The sequence below is a fragment of the Geotrypetes seraphini genome, chromosome 5 (genome assembly GCF_902459505.1).
Source record: "Geotrypetes seraphini chromosome 5, aGeoSer1.1, whole genome shotgun sequence".
NCBI lineage: Eukaryota > Metazoa > Chordata > Amphibia > Gymnophiona > Dermophiidae > Geotrypetes > Geotrypetes seraphini.
In genome coordinates, this window is record NC_047088.1 from 90,571,085 (window position 1) to 90,589,445 (window position 18,361).

The 18,361-nt window shown below is 41.8% G+C and overlaps 1 protein-coding gene across 1 annotated transcript in view; it reads right to left on the reverse strand.

Moving 5' to 3' along the window:
- Nucleotides 1–18,361, reverse strand: part of LOC117360476 (rho GTPase-activating protein 6-like) — a 148,092-nt gene that overhangs the window by 16,289 nt on the left and 113,442 nt on the right. The window contains exon 10 of the mRNA XM_033944263.1: nucleotides 4,381–4,478. Coding sequence (XP_033800154.1) covers nucleotides 4,381–4,478 — 98 coding nt within the window. The remainder of the gene's footprint in view (nucleotides 1–4,380; nucleotides 4,479–18,361) is intronic.

An 18,361-nucleotide genomic window follows, 5' to 3' on the forward strand; every position in this document is an offset into this window, starting at 1 on the left:
TTTATCCATGTAGGACTAGATTTAGTAAATGGTGCCCACATTTGGGTGCCAAAAAGATGAGCACTGAGCACTACTCTACAAAAGGCACCATGAGTTGGGTATCATATATCGAATAGTCCTTGCACCAAAATCCACACCCAATTCTGGGCGCAAGGATGTACATGAACGGAAACCTGGTGTAAATCCTTGTGTCTAAATTAGGCACGGATCTCCCATATTTTATAACACCCTTCCTAATAATTTTGTTGTTCCTTTCGTGATGGATTTGTTTTAGAATGTACACTGCTTTGTCCTTTCCTGACAGTTAAAAGTGGTATAGTAAGCCTACAATAAATAATACTGTGCAATGTTTAATGATTGCTCCTGCCCTTCCTATGTCCACACCCCCTTTTTTTATTTAGCTTTATTAACCACCTTTTCATGAAGAGATTCACCTAAACTGGTACTCTTTAAGTACAGTGGTACCTCAGAATCCGAACGCCCCAGAACTCGAATGATTTGGAATCCAAACTTTTTTTTTCTTCATTTTTGCCTCGGAATCTGAACGCTGCTTTGGAATCCGAACTGCAAGCAGTGCTCAGCCCAAAGCTTCCCCTCTGACGCAGCTTCCTGTTTCCGCCTGGGAGGGAAACTTTGGGCTGAACACCACTTGCAGCTGCTGTTGCCGATCTTGCTGTCTTGCCGCTGGGGATCCTGATCTTGCTGCTGGGGGTCCCGATCTTGCTGTTTCTGCCAGGTAGGCCCGATCTTGCAGAGTTTGTGGGACCAAGAAACAGATTAATCCAGTTTCTATTCTTTTCAATGGGAAAAACTGTCTTGGAACTCGAACGTTTTGGAACTCGAACAGAGTCTGGAACGGATTAAGTTCGGATTCCAAGGTACCACTGTATTTCCCCTATCTGTCCTGGCAGACTCACAATCTAACTGTGGTACCTGGGACAATGGAGGATTAAGTGTCTTGCCCATAGTTACAGGCAGCAGGCTGGGATCAAACTCACAACCTTAAGGTGCTGAGGCAGCAGCTCTAACCACTAGGCCATCCCCTCCACACCAGGTGCGCAATGAAAAATTTACATGTACATCTTTATACAAATAGCACCAATTGTTCACTTAGGCTTCCACGACTGGTGTCATGACTGTTGTGGTTGTCCAGGTCTCACCACACCTGGGTGGGTAGAACATTTCAGCCATCATGCTGTGGCTTTTCTCAGCTGAAATTTGTCTTTATATACAGTGGGTCCTCAAACCTGATTGGCTGGGACTTGAGGTGACTGAGGCAGGAAAGTTCATTGGTCAGGAGTTTGAATCCTGGCAGGAAAGTCTGTTGGACACAAATTTGATTTTAGTCGGAAAGTCCATCGATCTCAAGTTTGAATAAAGCTGGGTTATATGTTCTCAGCTGGCGTCCTGATTGTTGCAGATGTCTGGGTCTCGTCGCATCTGGGTAGGTAGAATCAATGTTTTAGCCATCATGCTGTGGCTTTCATCAGGGTGAAGCAAGCTACAGTTTATCTTTATATATAGTAGGTATTCAAGCCCAATTGGCTGAGGCTAGAGGTGATTGAGGCAGGAAAGTTCATTGGTCAGGAGTTTGAATCCTGGCAGGAAAGTCCATTGTCACAAATTTGAATTTTGGCAGGAAAGATGTTCATCCCATAAAGCTGGATTATATTTTCTTAGATTTTTTTGGCCCGGAAGAAGGAATGAGTGAGAAATGCTGCACAGGCGGTCATGGGATGGGAGGAGGGAAGATAGAGAAAAACTATTGGGACACAATTTGGAGGGGAGGGAAGGAAATAGATGGTGCACATAGAAAAAGGAAGAAAGGGGAAGAATTGTTGGGCATGGAGTGGGAGGGAGGGAATAGAGAGAAAAAGATGCTGTATAGAGGGGGAGAGAGGGAGAACTGTTGGACCCGGTGGTGGAGGGAGGAGGTAGAGATGCATAGGGGAGAGAGAAAAGAGAGCGAAATATTGGTGTTGCGATGGAAAGGGTGGGACAGATCCTTCATGGGAATAGAAAGGGATACAAAATAGAGAAATGTTGGACATGTTGGTGGTGAAAGGAAGAAGAGAGAGATGTGGCATGGGTTTGGAGAGAGGCATTAGAAGGGGAAGTGTTGGGCATGGGGCTGGTAGGAAGGTGCAAAATGCTGCATCGGGGGGGGAGGGGGGCGGGGAGAAATGAGAGATGGAGAAATGTTGGCTGTGACAGTAGAGGGGGTGGGAGAGATGTGACCTGGATCCAATCTCTCTTTTTCCCACTCCCTGTGCTGTAAGGGAGGGAGTGAGAGAGAGATGATAGACAAGGAGACATGTTGAACATTGGGGTAAATGAGAGGGAGAAAGAAATGCAAAAACTGGTTCACACATTTGTATGAGTATTTTCACAGTTGGGCTATTTATACCTCTGGGAAACTACAGACCGGTGAGTCTGACCTCGGTACCAGGAAAGATGATAAAGGACCGCATCATTGATCACCTTGACGGACACGGTCTGATGAGGACTAGTCAGCATGGTTTCAGCAAAGGCAGATCTTGTCTGACAAACTTGTTGCACTTCTTCGAGGGAGTAAGCAGGCAGATAGACAAGGGCGACCCGGTCGACATTGTATATCTGGACTTTCAGAAGGAGTTCGACAAGGTTCCGCATGAACGACTACTTTGGAAAATTGCGAGCCATGGAATTGAGGGTGAAATACTCACGTGGATTAAAAACTGGCTGGAGCATAGGAAACAGAGAGTGGGGGTAAATGGACAATACTCGGACTGGAAAAGCGTCACCAGTGGGGTGCCGCAGGGCTCGGTGCTTGGACCCGTGCTCTTCAACATCTTTATAAATGATCTGGAAATAGGTACGACGAGCGAGGTGATTAAATTTGCAGACGATACGAAGTTATTCAGAGTAGTGAAAACGCAGGGGGATTGCAAAGATCTGCAACGTGACATAATCAGGCTCGAGGAATGGGCATCGACATGGCAGATGAGGTTCAATGAGGTTCAATGTGGACAAGTGTAAAGTAATGCATGTCGGTAACAAAAATCTCATGCACGAATACAGGATATCCGGGGTGGTATTTGGAGAGACCTCCCAGGAAAGGGACTTAGGAGTTCTGATTGATAAGTCGATGAAGCCGTCCACGCAATATGCGGTGGTGGCGAAAAGGGTGAACAGAATGCTAGGAATGATAAAGAAGGGGATCACGAACAGATCGGAAAAGGTTATCATGCCGCTGTACTGGGCCATGGTGCGCCATCACCTGGAGTACTGCATTCAGCACTGGTCGCCGTACATGAAGAAAGGGTCCAGAGAAGAGCGACTAAGATGGTTAAGGGGTTGGAGGAACTGCCGTACAGTGAAAAATGAGAGAAACTGGACCTCTTCTCCCTCAAACAGAGGCGATTGAGAGGGGACATAATCGAAACATTCAAGGGGATAGACTTAGTAGATAAAGGACAGGTTGTTCACCCTTTCCAAGGTGGGGAGAACGAGAGGGCATTCTCTAAAGTTGAAAGGGGATAGATTCCGTACAAACATAAGGAAGTTCTTCCTCACCCAGAGAGTGGTGGAAAATTGGAACGCTCTTCCGGAGTCTGTCATAGGGGAAAACAACCTCCAGGAATTCAAAACAAAGTTAGACAAGTTCCTGCTGAACAAGGACGTACGCTGATAGGGATAGTCAGGGCGCTAGCGGATTGCTGGGCATGATGGACCACTGGTCTGACCTAGCAGCAGCAATTCTTATGTTCTTATGATTATCAGTACTTGGACGATCTGTCTTCTTGATCGTCCAAGTACCGATTTAGGCCACTTTTTGAATGTTTTTTTTATTCTTATGAGCCCCCTAGTTGTTTATCAAGCATTTTTCAAAATCATTTCAATGTTAATTTTATGTTTTATACTTTTGTATAATCTATTACTGAGGCCATTATTAAACTCTTGGCTATAAACCATTTAGAGGTAAGAGTTATAATAGCATAGAAAAACCCTGTTTATTATTATTATTTCCAGGGCTTTTTTCAGGGAGGGGATACTGAGTAGTGGCACTTTTTCCCATTGCCTGCTAACACTGATTCTTGATCCCTCCCAACTATTAATGAAAAGCCCAGGCTCTGCATGCCAATTCTGCCTTTTCATACATTCTGTGGACGGTTGCAGGAAGACTAGCTATTGTGGGGTAGGTACCTCAGTGGCATTTGAATACCAGCACCATTTTTTATATAAATACTATTATTCCAACTCTACCACTAATTTCAGGATAAGCAACACCTAATTTTCTAAAGTTCAAATATGTACAGTATTATTACTCTCTGTTGTCTCATAGGAAAGGTCTTTATTGCCCACTTGCTGTCTTTAATGACTTTGTACTGAATAACTTACAGAGGGCTTGGAAATTTTCTCCGAAGAAGGTAATCAATGATATCAGGATCTGTCTGTCTCAAACTCATCAGCACCTCATTCTGCAGATCTGCAGACACCTGAAAGAGACGACAAGAAGTTATAGCACCAATAAAAATCTCACACACTGCATTTGCAGGGTACAACTTCATACAGTGTGACAGCAGGAAGCTCGCACATGGGAAAAGAACAAGAGTTTGCAAAATAAAACTCTTTAAGAATTAGACCAGCACACAAGGAAAAACCAACTGGCTAAAGCACAAATAGTTCAGATACCACAAGCAGGTCAAAACCTGGCATAGTACAAGATGAAACCTACAAAAGTGAAATCGATAGGAAACTATGTACATGTAAGTTCAGAGCTGGCATAGTAAAATTTAACAAAACAGACATATGATGATTCTGTACAACAAAACCAGCAGGGCTATAGCAAGTTATATGCAGCAGACATGCCAATTCATATGCATTCGGTATAGGGTTACCAGACATCCGGAAAAACCTGGACATGTCCTCATGTCCAGACAGATTTTCAAAATTTGAGTTCTAGAAGGCCCCGATCTCAGGGCCGTGTCTGGAGGGTTTTTGAGTATGTGCGGATGCAACATGATGACATCACACTCATGCTCGCATGCATGTGACATCATCGCGTCACATCCGCGCATGCTAAGAGGCCCTCCAGATACGGCCCGGATTCAGAGGAGAAGAGTCGAAGTTTGTGTGGGGCAGAGTCAGAACAGGGCGGGGCTGGGGGGCATAAAGGGGTTGGGCCACGTGTCCTCTTTATTTCTTGAACAAATCTGGTAACTCTAATTAAGCATGTGACACATGTATTCAGGGCCCATCTCCAGCTCACACGTCTAAGTACCCTAATCTCACACATTAGTTCCCAGCTCCTTGCTGATGATCTGGCATGTTTTTCTTTCTTCTTTTTTTTTGAGACATCATTTTTATTAGATTTATGTTTATGCTTATTGTTCATTTGATATCCCACCAATGCAAAAGGTTGAGGTGTATTCATTGCTGATAAATCACACAATGGAAAGGAATGCAATCACAAAAACATGAAAAACAGAACTATGAGATACCGTTGACTCTTATCCAAGTGCAAGGAGTAAACATTACAACATAATTTTTACAATGTAGTTAAATGTGATTAAAACACCATAAACATTTTTTATACATTTTTATATTACCACAGCTTCTAAACAAGTATCCTACTCTACTGCCCTCCCCCCCCTCCCCAGGGGGGGGGTCTGGCAGTATAATAATAATAGTAAACAGAAAAAGAAGAAAATAACAACAAATAGATAAATAATAATAAAAGTAATAACAAATAATAATTCAGTGAATCAAAATCACAAGCAATGTCACTTCCACTCAGAATACTATATATTGGACCTGATATTCAATGCAATTTAGACAGCCAGGAATGTCAAAACCTTATCTGCAGTTAAAAGCCTTCTCTGAATCGAAGCTAATAGCCAAAGCTGGTAGAAAATCCTCATAACACCATTCCAGGATAATTTCTGCACACTGCCTGACAATCTTTAACAAAACCTGCCTGTTCCCTGGACCCTATCCCATAAAATTGGCTCTTGCACAGTAACCATGGCCTCTCGCCATTAGTAAGAGACATGATCATTAAAAGTTTTGCTTCTGTGGGCCAAGGAATGGAAAGTGGCCCTAATACATTCAATATTGAAAATCATTCTCTGAATAACACTCATTTAAATAATTTTCAGCCAGTTTCAAACATACAATTCCTTTCTAAATTTCTTGAATGATTTGTGCTCAACTAAATTACTCAACATGTTGATTCTTGTCACTTTCTTCGTCCTTCTCAATCAGGAGTTTATAAAAATCACACTGATGAGACCATAATAGCATAGCTTTTGAATTATGATTACTCTGCTATTGATCTTACAGCAGCTTTTGATCTCATTAGCCATTCACTTATGATTTTACGATTAAGATCTCTTGATAGCTCTGGATCTGTCTTGTAATGGTTTTAGTCTTTTCTGGAAAATCAGTCTATCATTTTTTTCTTTACCGTCCATAGTCTCAACTTTGGTGTCTACTTTTTTATGAGGTCCCCAGGGCTCGGTCTTTTCTCCTTTATTATTTAATATTTTCTTAAGCCCTTTGGTTCTTCTTATTCGGGAATCATTCACTAAGTGCTATATTTACACTGATAACACTGGTCAAGAAAAAAAAAAGTTTTTCTTTGCTACTGAGAACTTAAGAAGTATTCTTAGTTAATTTAAAGATGCTGATTTCAGATCTGTAATTGAAATTCAGCTAGCGCATCAAGTTTCTGAGATACACGATACTGATTTTTTAGACAGTTTGCCATATCAGCACAATATTGCGAGTATGAACTGTGTCCCACCAAACTTGTGTTAAGGAATTTACTTTGAAAACAAACACAAAGACAATAAGGAGACATGTTACAGCATATATTTATGCCTTTCTTAATTCACACAAAAGTGATGTCAGCATGTTCAAAAATGTTTGAAACACTAGCTTTTATGCTTGTACTGTACATTTGTCTCTCTTTGCAAGAACCAACAGTCTCTCATCATACTGGGATTGAACTTTCCCTGATATCTGCTTTCCATCACTTTGATATCTTGATGAAATCTTTCCCCATGTTCATCGCTGACATCACCAAGATTAGGTGGGAAGAAAGCGAGGTGAGAATGTAAGAAGTGCATTTTAAGTGACATTCTGGAACCCATTAGCTGATATGCTGTCAGCATGTTCTCCACAAGCTCAGCATAATTCTCTGATCCGTGATTACCAAGAAAATTCTGAACAACCAGCACGAATGCTTCCCATGCTGATGATTCAGCTAGGTTCAGCTTCTGTTTGAATGCATCATCAAGAATCATTTCACCCTATATGATTTTGGCTTCACTTTTCTCAAAACCAAACGCACTTCTTAGGTGCTGAAATGCATCATCATTCCTGTCAATCGCCTTGACAAAATTTTTCATCAAACCCAGTTTTATGTGAAGTGCTGGACGATAGATTTTCTCACAATGTACTAATAGCAGGTACGGATTCATCTCAGTTTGGCCATTGTTTCTGCCTGTAGTGGTTGGCATCATCATGACTTTTCCAGACACAAGAAGCACATGTATTTGGTGTACCCCAGTTACAGACCCAGAAGGAGTGACACAACTTTGAGATCACCACAAAGGTTCTACTGTGATCTGCATAGAGTGTGAGTTTTTAAAATGTCTCCATCGACTCATACGTTTGCTTCAACCCAACTGCATGAGCAGCAGGAACAGATGGCTTCTGGTTTCCATTGTGTAAAAGTACTGCTTTAAGACTTGCTTTGCTTGAATCAGTTAATAGTCTCCATTCGTCAGAAACATATTCATATCCCAGTTCACACATGAACCCATTAATATCAGTACAAAAACAAATGTTTCCTTCCATTTAGTAAAAGGAAGCCAGGATGCTGTGACGATCACAGAAAAAAGATATTTTGGTGACTGCCTTAAAAGATTCCATTGTTTCAGCCTTGAACCCAACAATTCTGCTTTCACTTTGACAATGACAAATCTCTAATCAGATCATTAAGATCTTCTTGAGTTAGCAGTTGAGGTTATTTTTCATCCATTTCGAGTTCACAGAACTCCTCCAAAGCAGCAGAGCCACTGTGATACAAATGAGAAACGAATGGAATGTGAGGAATATTAATATTGAGTGAGATTGCCTTGGATACGTGGCAGTTGTTACAGGGAAAACACAAGTACTATGAAAACAAGTCGTAAACACATACTGATTGGTGATCACAGAAGCACATCAGCTCAACATGCGATTAGCACGAGCCAGGCTAGGTGTTTCTAACACATACTGATTGGTGATAATCAGTTCAGCATGCAAGTAGCACGCGTCTGATTATCCAATCCACAATGAGGGGATGGGTACTCAGCCCACGAGCCAGGCTAGGTGTTTCTAACACATACTGATTGGTGATTATCAGTTCAGCATGCAAGTAGCACGCGTCTGATTATCCAATCCACAATGAGGGGATGGGTAAAAAGTACAATATAAATGGTGCTTTCCCTGAAAAAAGGTAGGGACTTTTCCACTGCTGACGAGCTGTGTGATGACATATTGAATAAGCCTCCTGATCGCGGTCCCCCGACGGAGTGATGATGCAATAACCGGTAACGTATTGATTCAAACTCTGTACTTAATTAATGATTATGGCTAGAAATACTATATTTATGTAATAAAACTTAATTTGTATACTATTTTGAACTCCTGGTATTCTTCCCAGTGAGGACAGTGACCGAAGGTCTTTGATAAACCCTTTTAAATAGTAATACAGCCACATTCTTCATCTGAACTTTCAGCACATTGTGCTGCAGATGTAGAAGGAGGAATTGGAACTGGATTCTCCGAGTCATGAGGAAAGGGTTTAATTGTTGATGGGCAATCAGGATACACAATTTTTTTTTGTGAATCCAGCTAATTTTGTCATGCAAAAATAACAATCTAAGTGATGATTTGTTGGTTCATGCCACACCATGGGTACAATGAAAGACATTTTCTTCTATTTCTCATTCAGCCACTGTGTTAATCCGGAATAGCAGACAGTGCAGCACACATGAGATGCCCACGCTTTATCTTGGTCGCCAACTTTACAGCCCAAATAATGCTTGTATGCATTTTGAAGTCTGCTGGAGAGATTATTTCGATGATCTTGTGCAGTAAATTGTCCACAGACATAACAGAAATTATCAGGATGGTTAACACAACCTCATCTGTTCATAAGAATTATAATATCTTAGACAAAACCAAACAAAATATAAAAATTCACAGGTAGAAAAAGCAGCACAATCACTTTTTAGTATAAACTTTCAAATTACTGGTATATGTGATTGATGAACTGTCCTAAAATGCAATATTGTGTTACAGAAACAATAAATTACTGACGCTTCATGGTAGTGTTATTGAAATGATATAAACACAAATTGATGCATAACTTAAAAACAGGATGTGATAGACGAAACCTGTTTTCAGATTTAGAGTCAGCATGTGGTCCTTGTTAAGGTACAGGTGACAAAACTCCAGTAGCAAAATGCTTGTTTACCAGTGTAATATTCTTTTGGTCTCCATTTTCAATCCAATTAACCCTGATTTCTCCATCCTGCAATCCTGTTTGGATAAAATTGACAATTGTCTTTGTAGCAATCGTCTGTTCCTGAACCCTTCTAAAACAATTGCTCTTTGGGTCACTGGCACCCACTCTACTCCAGCTGCTGTTCTTACACTCCCGTCCATTCCAATAAAATTAGTCTCTACTTTGAAATACTTAGAGGTATATATCAATAACACGCTCATTTTCTCTAATCAGATTTCAGCTGTCACGAAATCATGTTTTTACTCATACATTTGATTCACTCCCTTCGTCCATATTTTGATCATTTCTCTTGCGCCACTTTACTATATGCAAAAATTATATTATTGTAATGTGGTTTACACAGAGCTTCTGGCAATTACTCTGAAGAAAATGAAGACTATCCAGAACACTGTTATTAGGATACTCACACAAATTAATTGTTTTGATCATGTGACCCATTATTTAAAGGAAAACCATTGGCTCCCTATTAAATACAGAATAAAATTTAAATTGATGACACATGCATTTAAAACATCATATTCAGGTCTTCCTGCATATTTGGCATCCTTTTTGGTTCCTTATGTACCTTATTATTGTTTGTGGTCATCTTCAATATGTCAAATAACTACTCTTTCTGTGCATATGACCAGACTTATTGCAACATGTCATTCTGCTTTCTTTGCTGTAGTCCCTTATTTCTGGAACTCTTTACCAAACAGTCTTCATTCTGAACTCTCCCATATGAAATTATGTGGAGAAGGCTTCACCTAAGGCAAGGCAGATATTGGGTTGTATCACTAGAAGTTTCGTCAGCCGAAAGCCTGAAGTCATGATGCCGTTGTACAGGGCCATGATGAGACCTCATCTGGAGTACTGTGTGCAATTCTGGAGGCCACATTACAGTAAAGATGTACGCAGAATTGAATCGGTTCAGCAGACGGCCACCAGGATGATCTCGGGGCTCAAGGGTCTCTCGTACGATGAGAGACTGAACAAATTGCAGCTCTACACTCTCGAGGAACATAGGGAGAAAGAAGACATGATCGAAACATTTAAGTACCTCACGGGACATTTCGAAGTGGAAGATGATATTTTCTTTCTCAAGGGACCCTCAGCCACAAGAAGGCACCCGCTCAAACTCAGGGGCGGAAAATTTCATGGCGACACCAGAAAGTATTTCTTCACAGAGAGAGTGGTTGATCATTGGAACAAGCTTCCAGTGCAGGTGATTGAGGCAGACAGTGTGCCAGACTTTAAGAATAAATGGGATACCCATGTGGGATCCCTACGAGGGTCAAGATAAGGAAATTGGGTCATTAGGGCATACACAGGGGGTGGGTAAGCAGAGTGGGCAGGCTTGATGGGCTGTAGCCCTTTTCTGCCGTCATCTTCTATGTTTCTATGTTACTTAAAACTTATCTCTTTGCCCAGGCTTTCAGCTCTGATAGCTAGGTCTGTTGTGTGGTATATCTGCGTAAGGGTTTTTTTTTGTTTGTTTTTAAATAGAATGTACAGTATGTACTTGTAAGTATGGATGTTATTCTTGGCTTTCTTTTAAACATTGTAGCTCTTTTTTCTTTGATTTTATTGTGCATGGGTGATTGGAAAAGTCTGATAGAAAAGCAAGTTAAACAACGTAGTTACCACCAATGGCTATATGCTTAGACCAGCAAGTTTCCAGTTCTTTTGTAAACTATTTTTCCTATGATATGAAAAAACTGGACTCGCTGGACTAGGTGTACTTATATAGCCCTCAAGTTTCAAGTTTTTATTAAAATTTGAACAATCGCTTATCTGGTTTCCTAAGAGGGGTACAATTCAATTAAAATTGGGCACCATACATATTTAAATACAATACATACAAAAAACACTTGAACAAGAGGAAAGGATGGGAGGAAATAAATCTTTAAATAAAAGGTAACATTTAAGGGAAGAACAATTTGGAAGGGATTGGATGAGGAGAAATGAAGTATCAGTCAGTAATGAATTATAGATTATAGGCGTCTTTAAATTAAAAAAAAAAAAAAAACAAAACCACTTCAAGTTGCTTTTGAAATGGTCGTTTTTTTTCTTCTCTTAAGTGTAATGACAAGACATTCCAAAGTTGGGGCACAACAATGGAGAAAATGTATTGACATTGTGTACTTATTATCTTCAATGACGGGACACACAGCAAGTGTTGGTCAATAGACCAAAGTGAATGGTAAGACATATAAGGGATAAGTAGTTTGTTTATAAATTGTGTCTTTTTGATGAAAATGTTTTAAAAGATAACAGTATTAATTTGATTGAGATTCTATGAGTGATTGGTAGCCAGTGCAAATTTTTTAGCGTTTGTGATAAGTTTAATGGTTCGATGGAGACTTTGGGGCTCATAATTTTTAAAAAAACATTCAAAAAGTGGCCTAAATCAGTACTTGGATGATCAAAAAGCCAGATTGTCCAAGTACCGATAATCAAAGCTGGTTTTAGAAGTATCTAAAACCAGCTTAGGCCTTTACCCTGCCTCTAAACGCCTATAGTGAAAAGAGGCATTTTTAGAGGAGGGGACAGGGGGGGAGGTGGGCTGACCTAGACTTTGTCGTACAGCAAGTATAACCAAAAACTGTAAGAGGTTGCCCAGTCAGAACTTATTCGTTTTGACTTAGACCAAGTCAAAACAAGTATAAGTTCCGAATAGGGGCCGCTGAACTGATTGCGGGATCAGCTCAGCAGCCCCAACAATCTGCTCAACCCCTACCGCAATGATCACGGCAGAAGAAAAGGCTCATCTCCTTTGCCACGATCGCGATCCCCCCACCCCCGAACTGACGCGAATCGGGGCAGGAGAGATTTCTAATCTCTCCTGCCGCGATTTGTGGCAATTCGGGGGGGATCATCACAGCAGTAGAGATGCCCAATCTCTCCTGCCGCAATTGTGATCCACCCCCCACCCCCGAAATACTGGCAGGAGGGAGCCCAGACCCTCCTGCCCACAGTGCACTCCCCCATGACTGCCCCCTGAACACCCGACTGGCTCCCCTAACCCTGCGACCCCCAGATATACCCCCCGACACCCTCCTGAACTTACATGAAGTTGGACGGATGGACGGGTACCAAGCCCGTCCGCCTGGCAGGCCTGCCATCCTCCGAATGGTGGGCCTAGGGCCTGATTGGGCCCATAGGAGGGGCCTTAGGCATCTGGGCCAACCGGAATTGGCCAAGTTGCCTTATGCCCCTCCTGTGGACGGGGCCTTAGGCACATGGGGCCAACCCAGTCCTCTTCACCAGGGTGCAGGTAAGTGGCAAATGATTTCACAGTTCAACAATGCTATGAAAATAAATCCATAAGGAAAATATAAAACATGAACAGCAAATAAAGTATCCAAAATGAGAGAGTAAAATCAAACCTCAGCTCTGGGGTTCCTGTTGCTAACTTGATTTTACTGCTACTGCTTTCAGCCCTGCTCCACTCCAAACTCCGTTTGCTTAAGGAGCTTATCAGCAGCAGCTGAGCTTTAATAGCAACGTGGCACAGCAGAGTGTTAAAGGCACAGTATACTTGCTGTAGAGATTCTTATCACAGTTACTTAATAAGTTTAACTGCACATGTGCTTAAGGCCCCGCCCACAAGAGAAGCCTAAGGCTCCCGGGCCTATTCTGATTGGCCCAGGTGCCTCAGACCCCAACTGTTGGCGGGGTTTCTGCCGCCTGAGCTGATCCGGCCCCATTATGGACCCGGCTGGCCTGCCAGACAGGTGGGCTTGGCACCCGTCCGTCTGGCCAATGTTAAAGGTATGGGGAAGGGGTGGGGGTGGGGGGATTATGGGGTCGGCCAGGGGGTCATGGGTTAGCGGGGAGGTGGGGGATGATCTGGGGTTCTGGGGGGACGGTCGTTGGGGGGAGGGGGGTTGTGTCGAGGGCAGGAGGGCCTGGGATCCCTCCTTCCCGTATTGTAGTGGGGGGTTTGGGGGTAGGGGGTCATCGGGGCCAGGATGGCTTGGGATCTCTCCTGGCTCGTTCGTGTTAGAGGGGTGTCACCGGGGCCAGGAGGGCTTGGGCTCCCTCCTGGCCTGCTCGTACTCGGCGGGGGGAGGGGGGGCACGATCGCCGTGACAAGAGGGCTTGAGCTCCCTCTAGCCCCGATGCTATCAGGGGGGTTGCGGTTTGACGGGGCAAGAGGACTTGAGCTCCCTCTTGCCCCGATGCCATCGGGGGGTCGCGGTTCGATGGGGCAAGAGGGCTTGGGCTCCCTCTTGCCCCGATATTGTCGGGGGGGGGGGGGTGATGTATCGCGGCAGGAGAGATTGGCCCTCTTTCCTGCTGTGATGCGATCACTCCTGTACCCAAACTGCCACAACCCGTGGCAGGAGAGATTGGGCATCTCTCCTGCCGCGGGTCGCAGCAGTTCGGATAGAGGGGTGATCGCATCGCAGTAGGGGAGATGAGGCATCTCTCCTGCCGCGATGGTTGCGGTGGGTAGGTTGCCGGGCCGCTGAACTGATCGCGCCAGCAGCCATCAGCTCAGCGGCCTCTTTTTCAGCACTTAGACCTGGTTTGACTTCGTCTAAGTCAAAAAGGTATAAGTGCCGACTAAGCAACCTGTCAAATGTTTTGGTTATATGTGTTGTACGCCTAGGTGTAGGTCGGCCCACCTCCCGCCCAATGCCCGCCCTTTCCCCTCCTCTAAACACGCCTCTTTTCTCTCTATGTGTCTAGAGGCAGGAGGAAAGGCCTAAGATGGTTTTAGATACGTCTAAAAACCAGCTTTGGTTATGGGTACTTGGACGATCAGGCTTTTTGATCGTCCAAGTAGCCATTTAGGAAACTTTTTAGATGTTTTTTTTTTTTTATTATGAACCCCATTGTGCCTACCTGTATAGTAGCACTTATGCCTGCAGATGCCATCTTTATGTAGGTACAGTAGGTTTTGGAGGGCTCACCATACAATAAACAGGTTATAATGATGTGTGTATCTGGGACTTTTTATGTGATGTTCACTGCAGTTCCCATTAGAGTGCCCCTCTGCTCTGTTCTGCTCATCTGTCTGTGTAGCCAACTGCAGCTGTAATACAAACTGGAATGTTATTTTTTTCACATCTTTGGGTGGTGGGAAGGGGTCAGTGGGGCAGTTAAAGGGAGATAATGTTTTAATCCATCCAGTGATCATCTGGTCAGTTTGGGCACCTTTTTGACCCTTACTCATTTTTAAAACAGGTCTAGCTTGAAACATCTAAATGGTGCCCTGGATATTTTGTTAAAAGTTTGATTATCCCTACAGACTGTCCAAGTCCTATGCCTGCCCAAAACATGCCTCTAACACGCCACCTTAAGATTCAGATGCATTGGAGATAAAACGACCCAAAAGATGTCTAGAGAGTCTGTTTCAAAAATGGCCACTTGGACGTTTAGACTAGTAAGATGTTCCAGTGCTAGTTTCTGCTGTCTTTTGGACATCTATCTTTTTTGAAAATGAGCCCCATAATATGTAACAATACCTTCATTCCTTTCTCTCAATTACAAAATTAATTTGGTCTACCCAATATTGAATTCTACAGGTGGCTTCAATTAAGACATTGCTTATCTAACTTAAAATGGCTTCTAAAAAAATGATACCCCTATATCTGAACTATATAAAATAAGATCTTCAATGGGTTATACTACTTCATTATATTATAAAGTTTTCTGTAATGCTACTGTATGTTCCATCTCAAAAACTGAACTATAAAAAAATTTGGTCTGAAGAAACTGACTGGAATGGATCTGATGACCAATTGTCAAATATTTTTAATCTTATTCTTCACCCTACTTTATCTACAAGCCTAATGCAATCCATGTTTTTTTTTACATCACAAAGCCTTACGGACACCCAGTAAATTGCACAATGCAGGCCTATATAACTCAAATAAATGTTGGCATTCTAACTCACACTTAACCCCCCCCTTTTTATGAATCCACGTTAGGGTTTTTTATTGCAGCCCATAGCAGTAAAAGCTCAGACACTCGTAGAATTGGAGCTTTTACCGCTATGACCTGTGATAAAAATCCCTAATGCAGTTTCATAAAAGGGGGGTTAGTGATTTCATACATATGATTTATTCATGTACAATTATCTGTGATTTTTGGTCCTTTGTCTGGAAAATTATTGTGTAATATTTTACCTATAGCCTCTCCACTACCACCAAATATAATTATTTTTAGATCAGCTGCTATATTAGAACCTCTTGATATTTGGCAAGAACATTTATTAGACATCCTAATTGCTCTAAATCTCCAGATGATACTATTAAACTGGTAATCAGCACACCTTCTTAATACTAGTTTCTGGTGCTCTACTATAATAATGATTCACAACCATGAATGCAAAGCTACGTTACAAACAAATAGATGCCATACCATTAAGAAAATATGGTCTCCTATCTTAACATTATTACATAACTATTGATGGTTTTAACTGGTTTGGGTTCAGCATACTTTTACAATATTATAGCTTGCATATTTGGCTCCATTCCCAAATGATTACGATATGTTCTCTCTCTATATATCATAAATCTTTATAATAACATTCAATGTAATTTTCAGACTGCACCTTTGTGCCACTGTTCTTTATGGCATTATAGATTGTAATTCTTATATTCCTGTATGTATCAATATAGTGTAAAATTACAATAGAAAAAAATTTCAGCTCCTATAGTAAGTCACTGTTCCAAGAAGCCCACCAGCCTCCCTCAGGGTTTCTGGAAATCCCACAAATCCGATATTATTCTTCCATGACCTGTTCTCAAGATCATCCAATTTATTCCTGCAGCTGATAGCTAATTTCTGCAATCATGCCAGATCCACCCAAATATTCCTTATGATATCTTCAATAATGTTTACATGAAATTCTACTTCTGTCACTTTCCCATTGAACTCAACCAGATTGTCTACGACCCTTCAACGGCTTCTTAATTGTGCTCAGTTTGCTTTCGAGGTATCCACTACTATTTCTTTAATTTGGCAAAGCAAGATTTCATTAACCTCTCCACATACTCCTTTCTATCATCACCATTTTTTAGATTACCAGCGCAGTGGGCCATGGCTTGTCTTTATCACTTTGCCTGCTTTTGTAGTTATTCTGTCACCATTTTATAAATAAATTTGTCCAAAAAGCAGGCAAAAATGTTTATCTCATGTTGTGGATGAAGAGAATTCACAGATTATAGTTTATTTTAATTGATATTGCATGGATGTGCCGGGAACTGAAAGACAATGCTACTCCTCAGCTCACTGTATCACATGATCCTTCACATTTCTCTTTTCAATTTCCTTCCTCTACTCCTGTGGCCCAGCATCTCTCACATTCTCCTCCAGAGAAGTTGAAAAGGTGATGACAAAAATTAGAAGAATGTTTGGGTACATAGGGAGGGGAATGGCCAGTAGGAAAAAGAAGGTATTGATGCCCCTGTATAAGACTGGTGAGACCTCATTTAGAATACTGTGTACAATTCTGGAGACTGCATCTTCAAAAAGATGTAAATGGGATGGAGTCAGTCCACTATACACAAGGCAAAGAGTTTTTACAGTCATGATCAGGCAGGAGGGAGGAATGGGTGGACGGTACACTAGACACCAGAGAAAGATTGTTTTATTATCAAGTGGAGGGAGAGGTGGGGTGCACTAGACACCAGGGACATTTTAAAAAAATATCAGGGGGAGGAAGGGTGATTGGTTTGGGTCATGGGGAGATGGTTTGTCAAGGCATCAATTCGGGGGTGGGGACTGATGCAGATGCTTTTCTTGCCCACTTTATGCTTTTTTTAAAATGTCGCCCTATTTGTCAATGCATGATCTGTAGATTACTGTCATAATTTTAATGTGGCTGTAATTTGCATGCTCATTGTTTACAGCATGCCATGACATTTTTTGATTGGTGATTTTGTGGTAGAAGTTACTGTGTATAGAGAACACAGAAAGTAACCTCTGGACCTCCCACTACATCTGTGATAATACCAGACACAACCAACAGGGAATGTGGTAACCCCTGTGAGATTGTTCTGCATATGCAAGCACAATGCACAGAGACCACAGGAAATGTAACCACCGAGATCCTTTACCACATCTGCAGGGACAATTTGAGGGATGCAAACAATAAAGTGATGAACTATGTCCCTGCTCTGTGATGCAACATCTACTCAGGATCCCCGAGAGGCAAAGGCTGAGCGCAGCTGGCCTAAGTAAGGAGCCAGTGTAACTCTAGTGCTTAGCTGTCCCACTGGGCTAATACTACAGAGAAGAAAGTATTACTTGCCAAGACTACGTGCCGCAGGGATCCTTAGTTCTGTAATTGTGTAATCAGAGTAATTATACAGTAGCACAGTTAGATTTGAAAGTATAGTATACAAAAAACAATTGGCTTTTTCTTAGTTGAACAAAACTTGTTTGAATGTTGATGCTCTTCTGATGCAAAGTTTGCAAAGCTTTTACAGTTTAAAATTGAAGCTCTGAAGTGGATTACTTTATCCAACTTCTGAAAGCTCTGATAAAAAAAGTCCTTTTCTTTATAAGTATGGGACAAACCTTAAAGTTTTTTTGCAATGTAGTCATCAAATTGAGTTAGATAGGATTGCCAGTCAATCGGTTTTACTTCTTTCGCTTATGCGGACGATATTCAACTTATTCACCCTCTTGAACCAGAAAATCACAACGATATTCTATCCATAAATAAAAAACGCGAAACAATACAAAATTGGCTTAATTTAAACAAACTAGTATTAAACATAAGTAAAACAAAATCCATGACCTTTACTTGAAAAAAAGATATAGGCTTGAAGATCCCATTTGTCCTTAATAACATCTCAT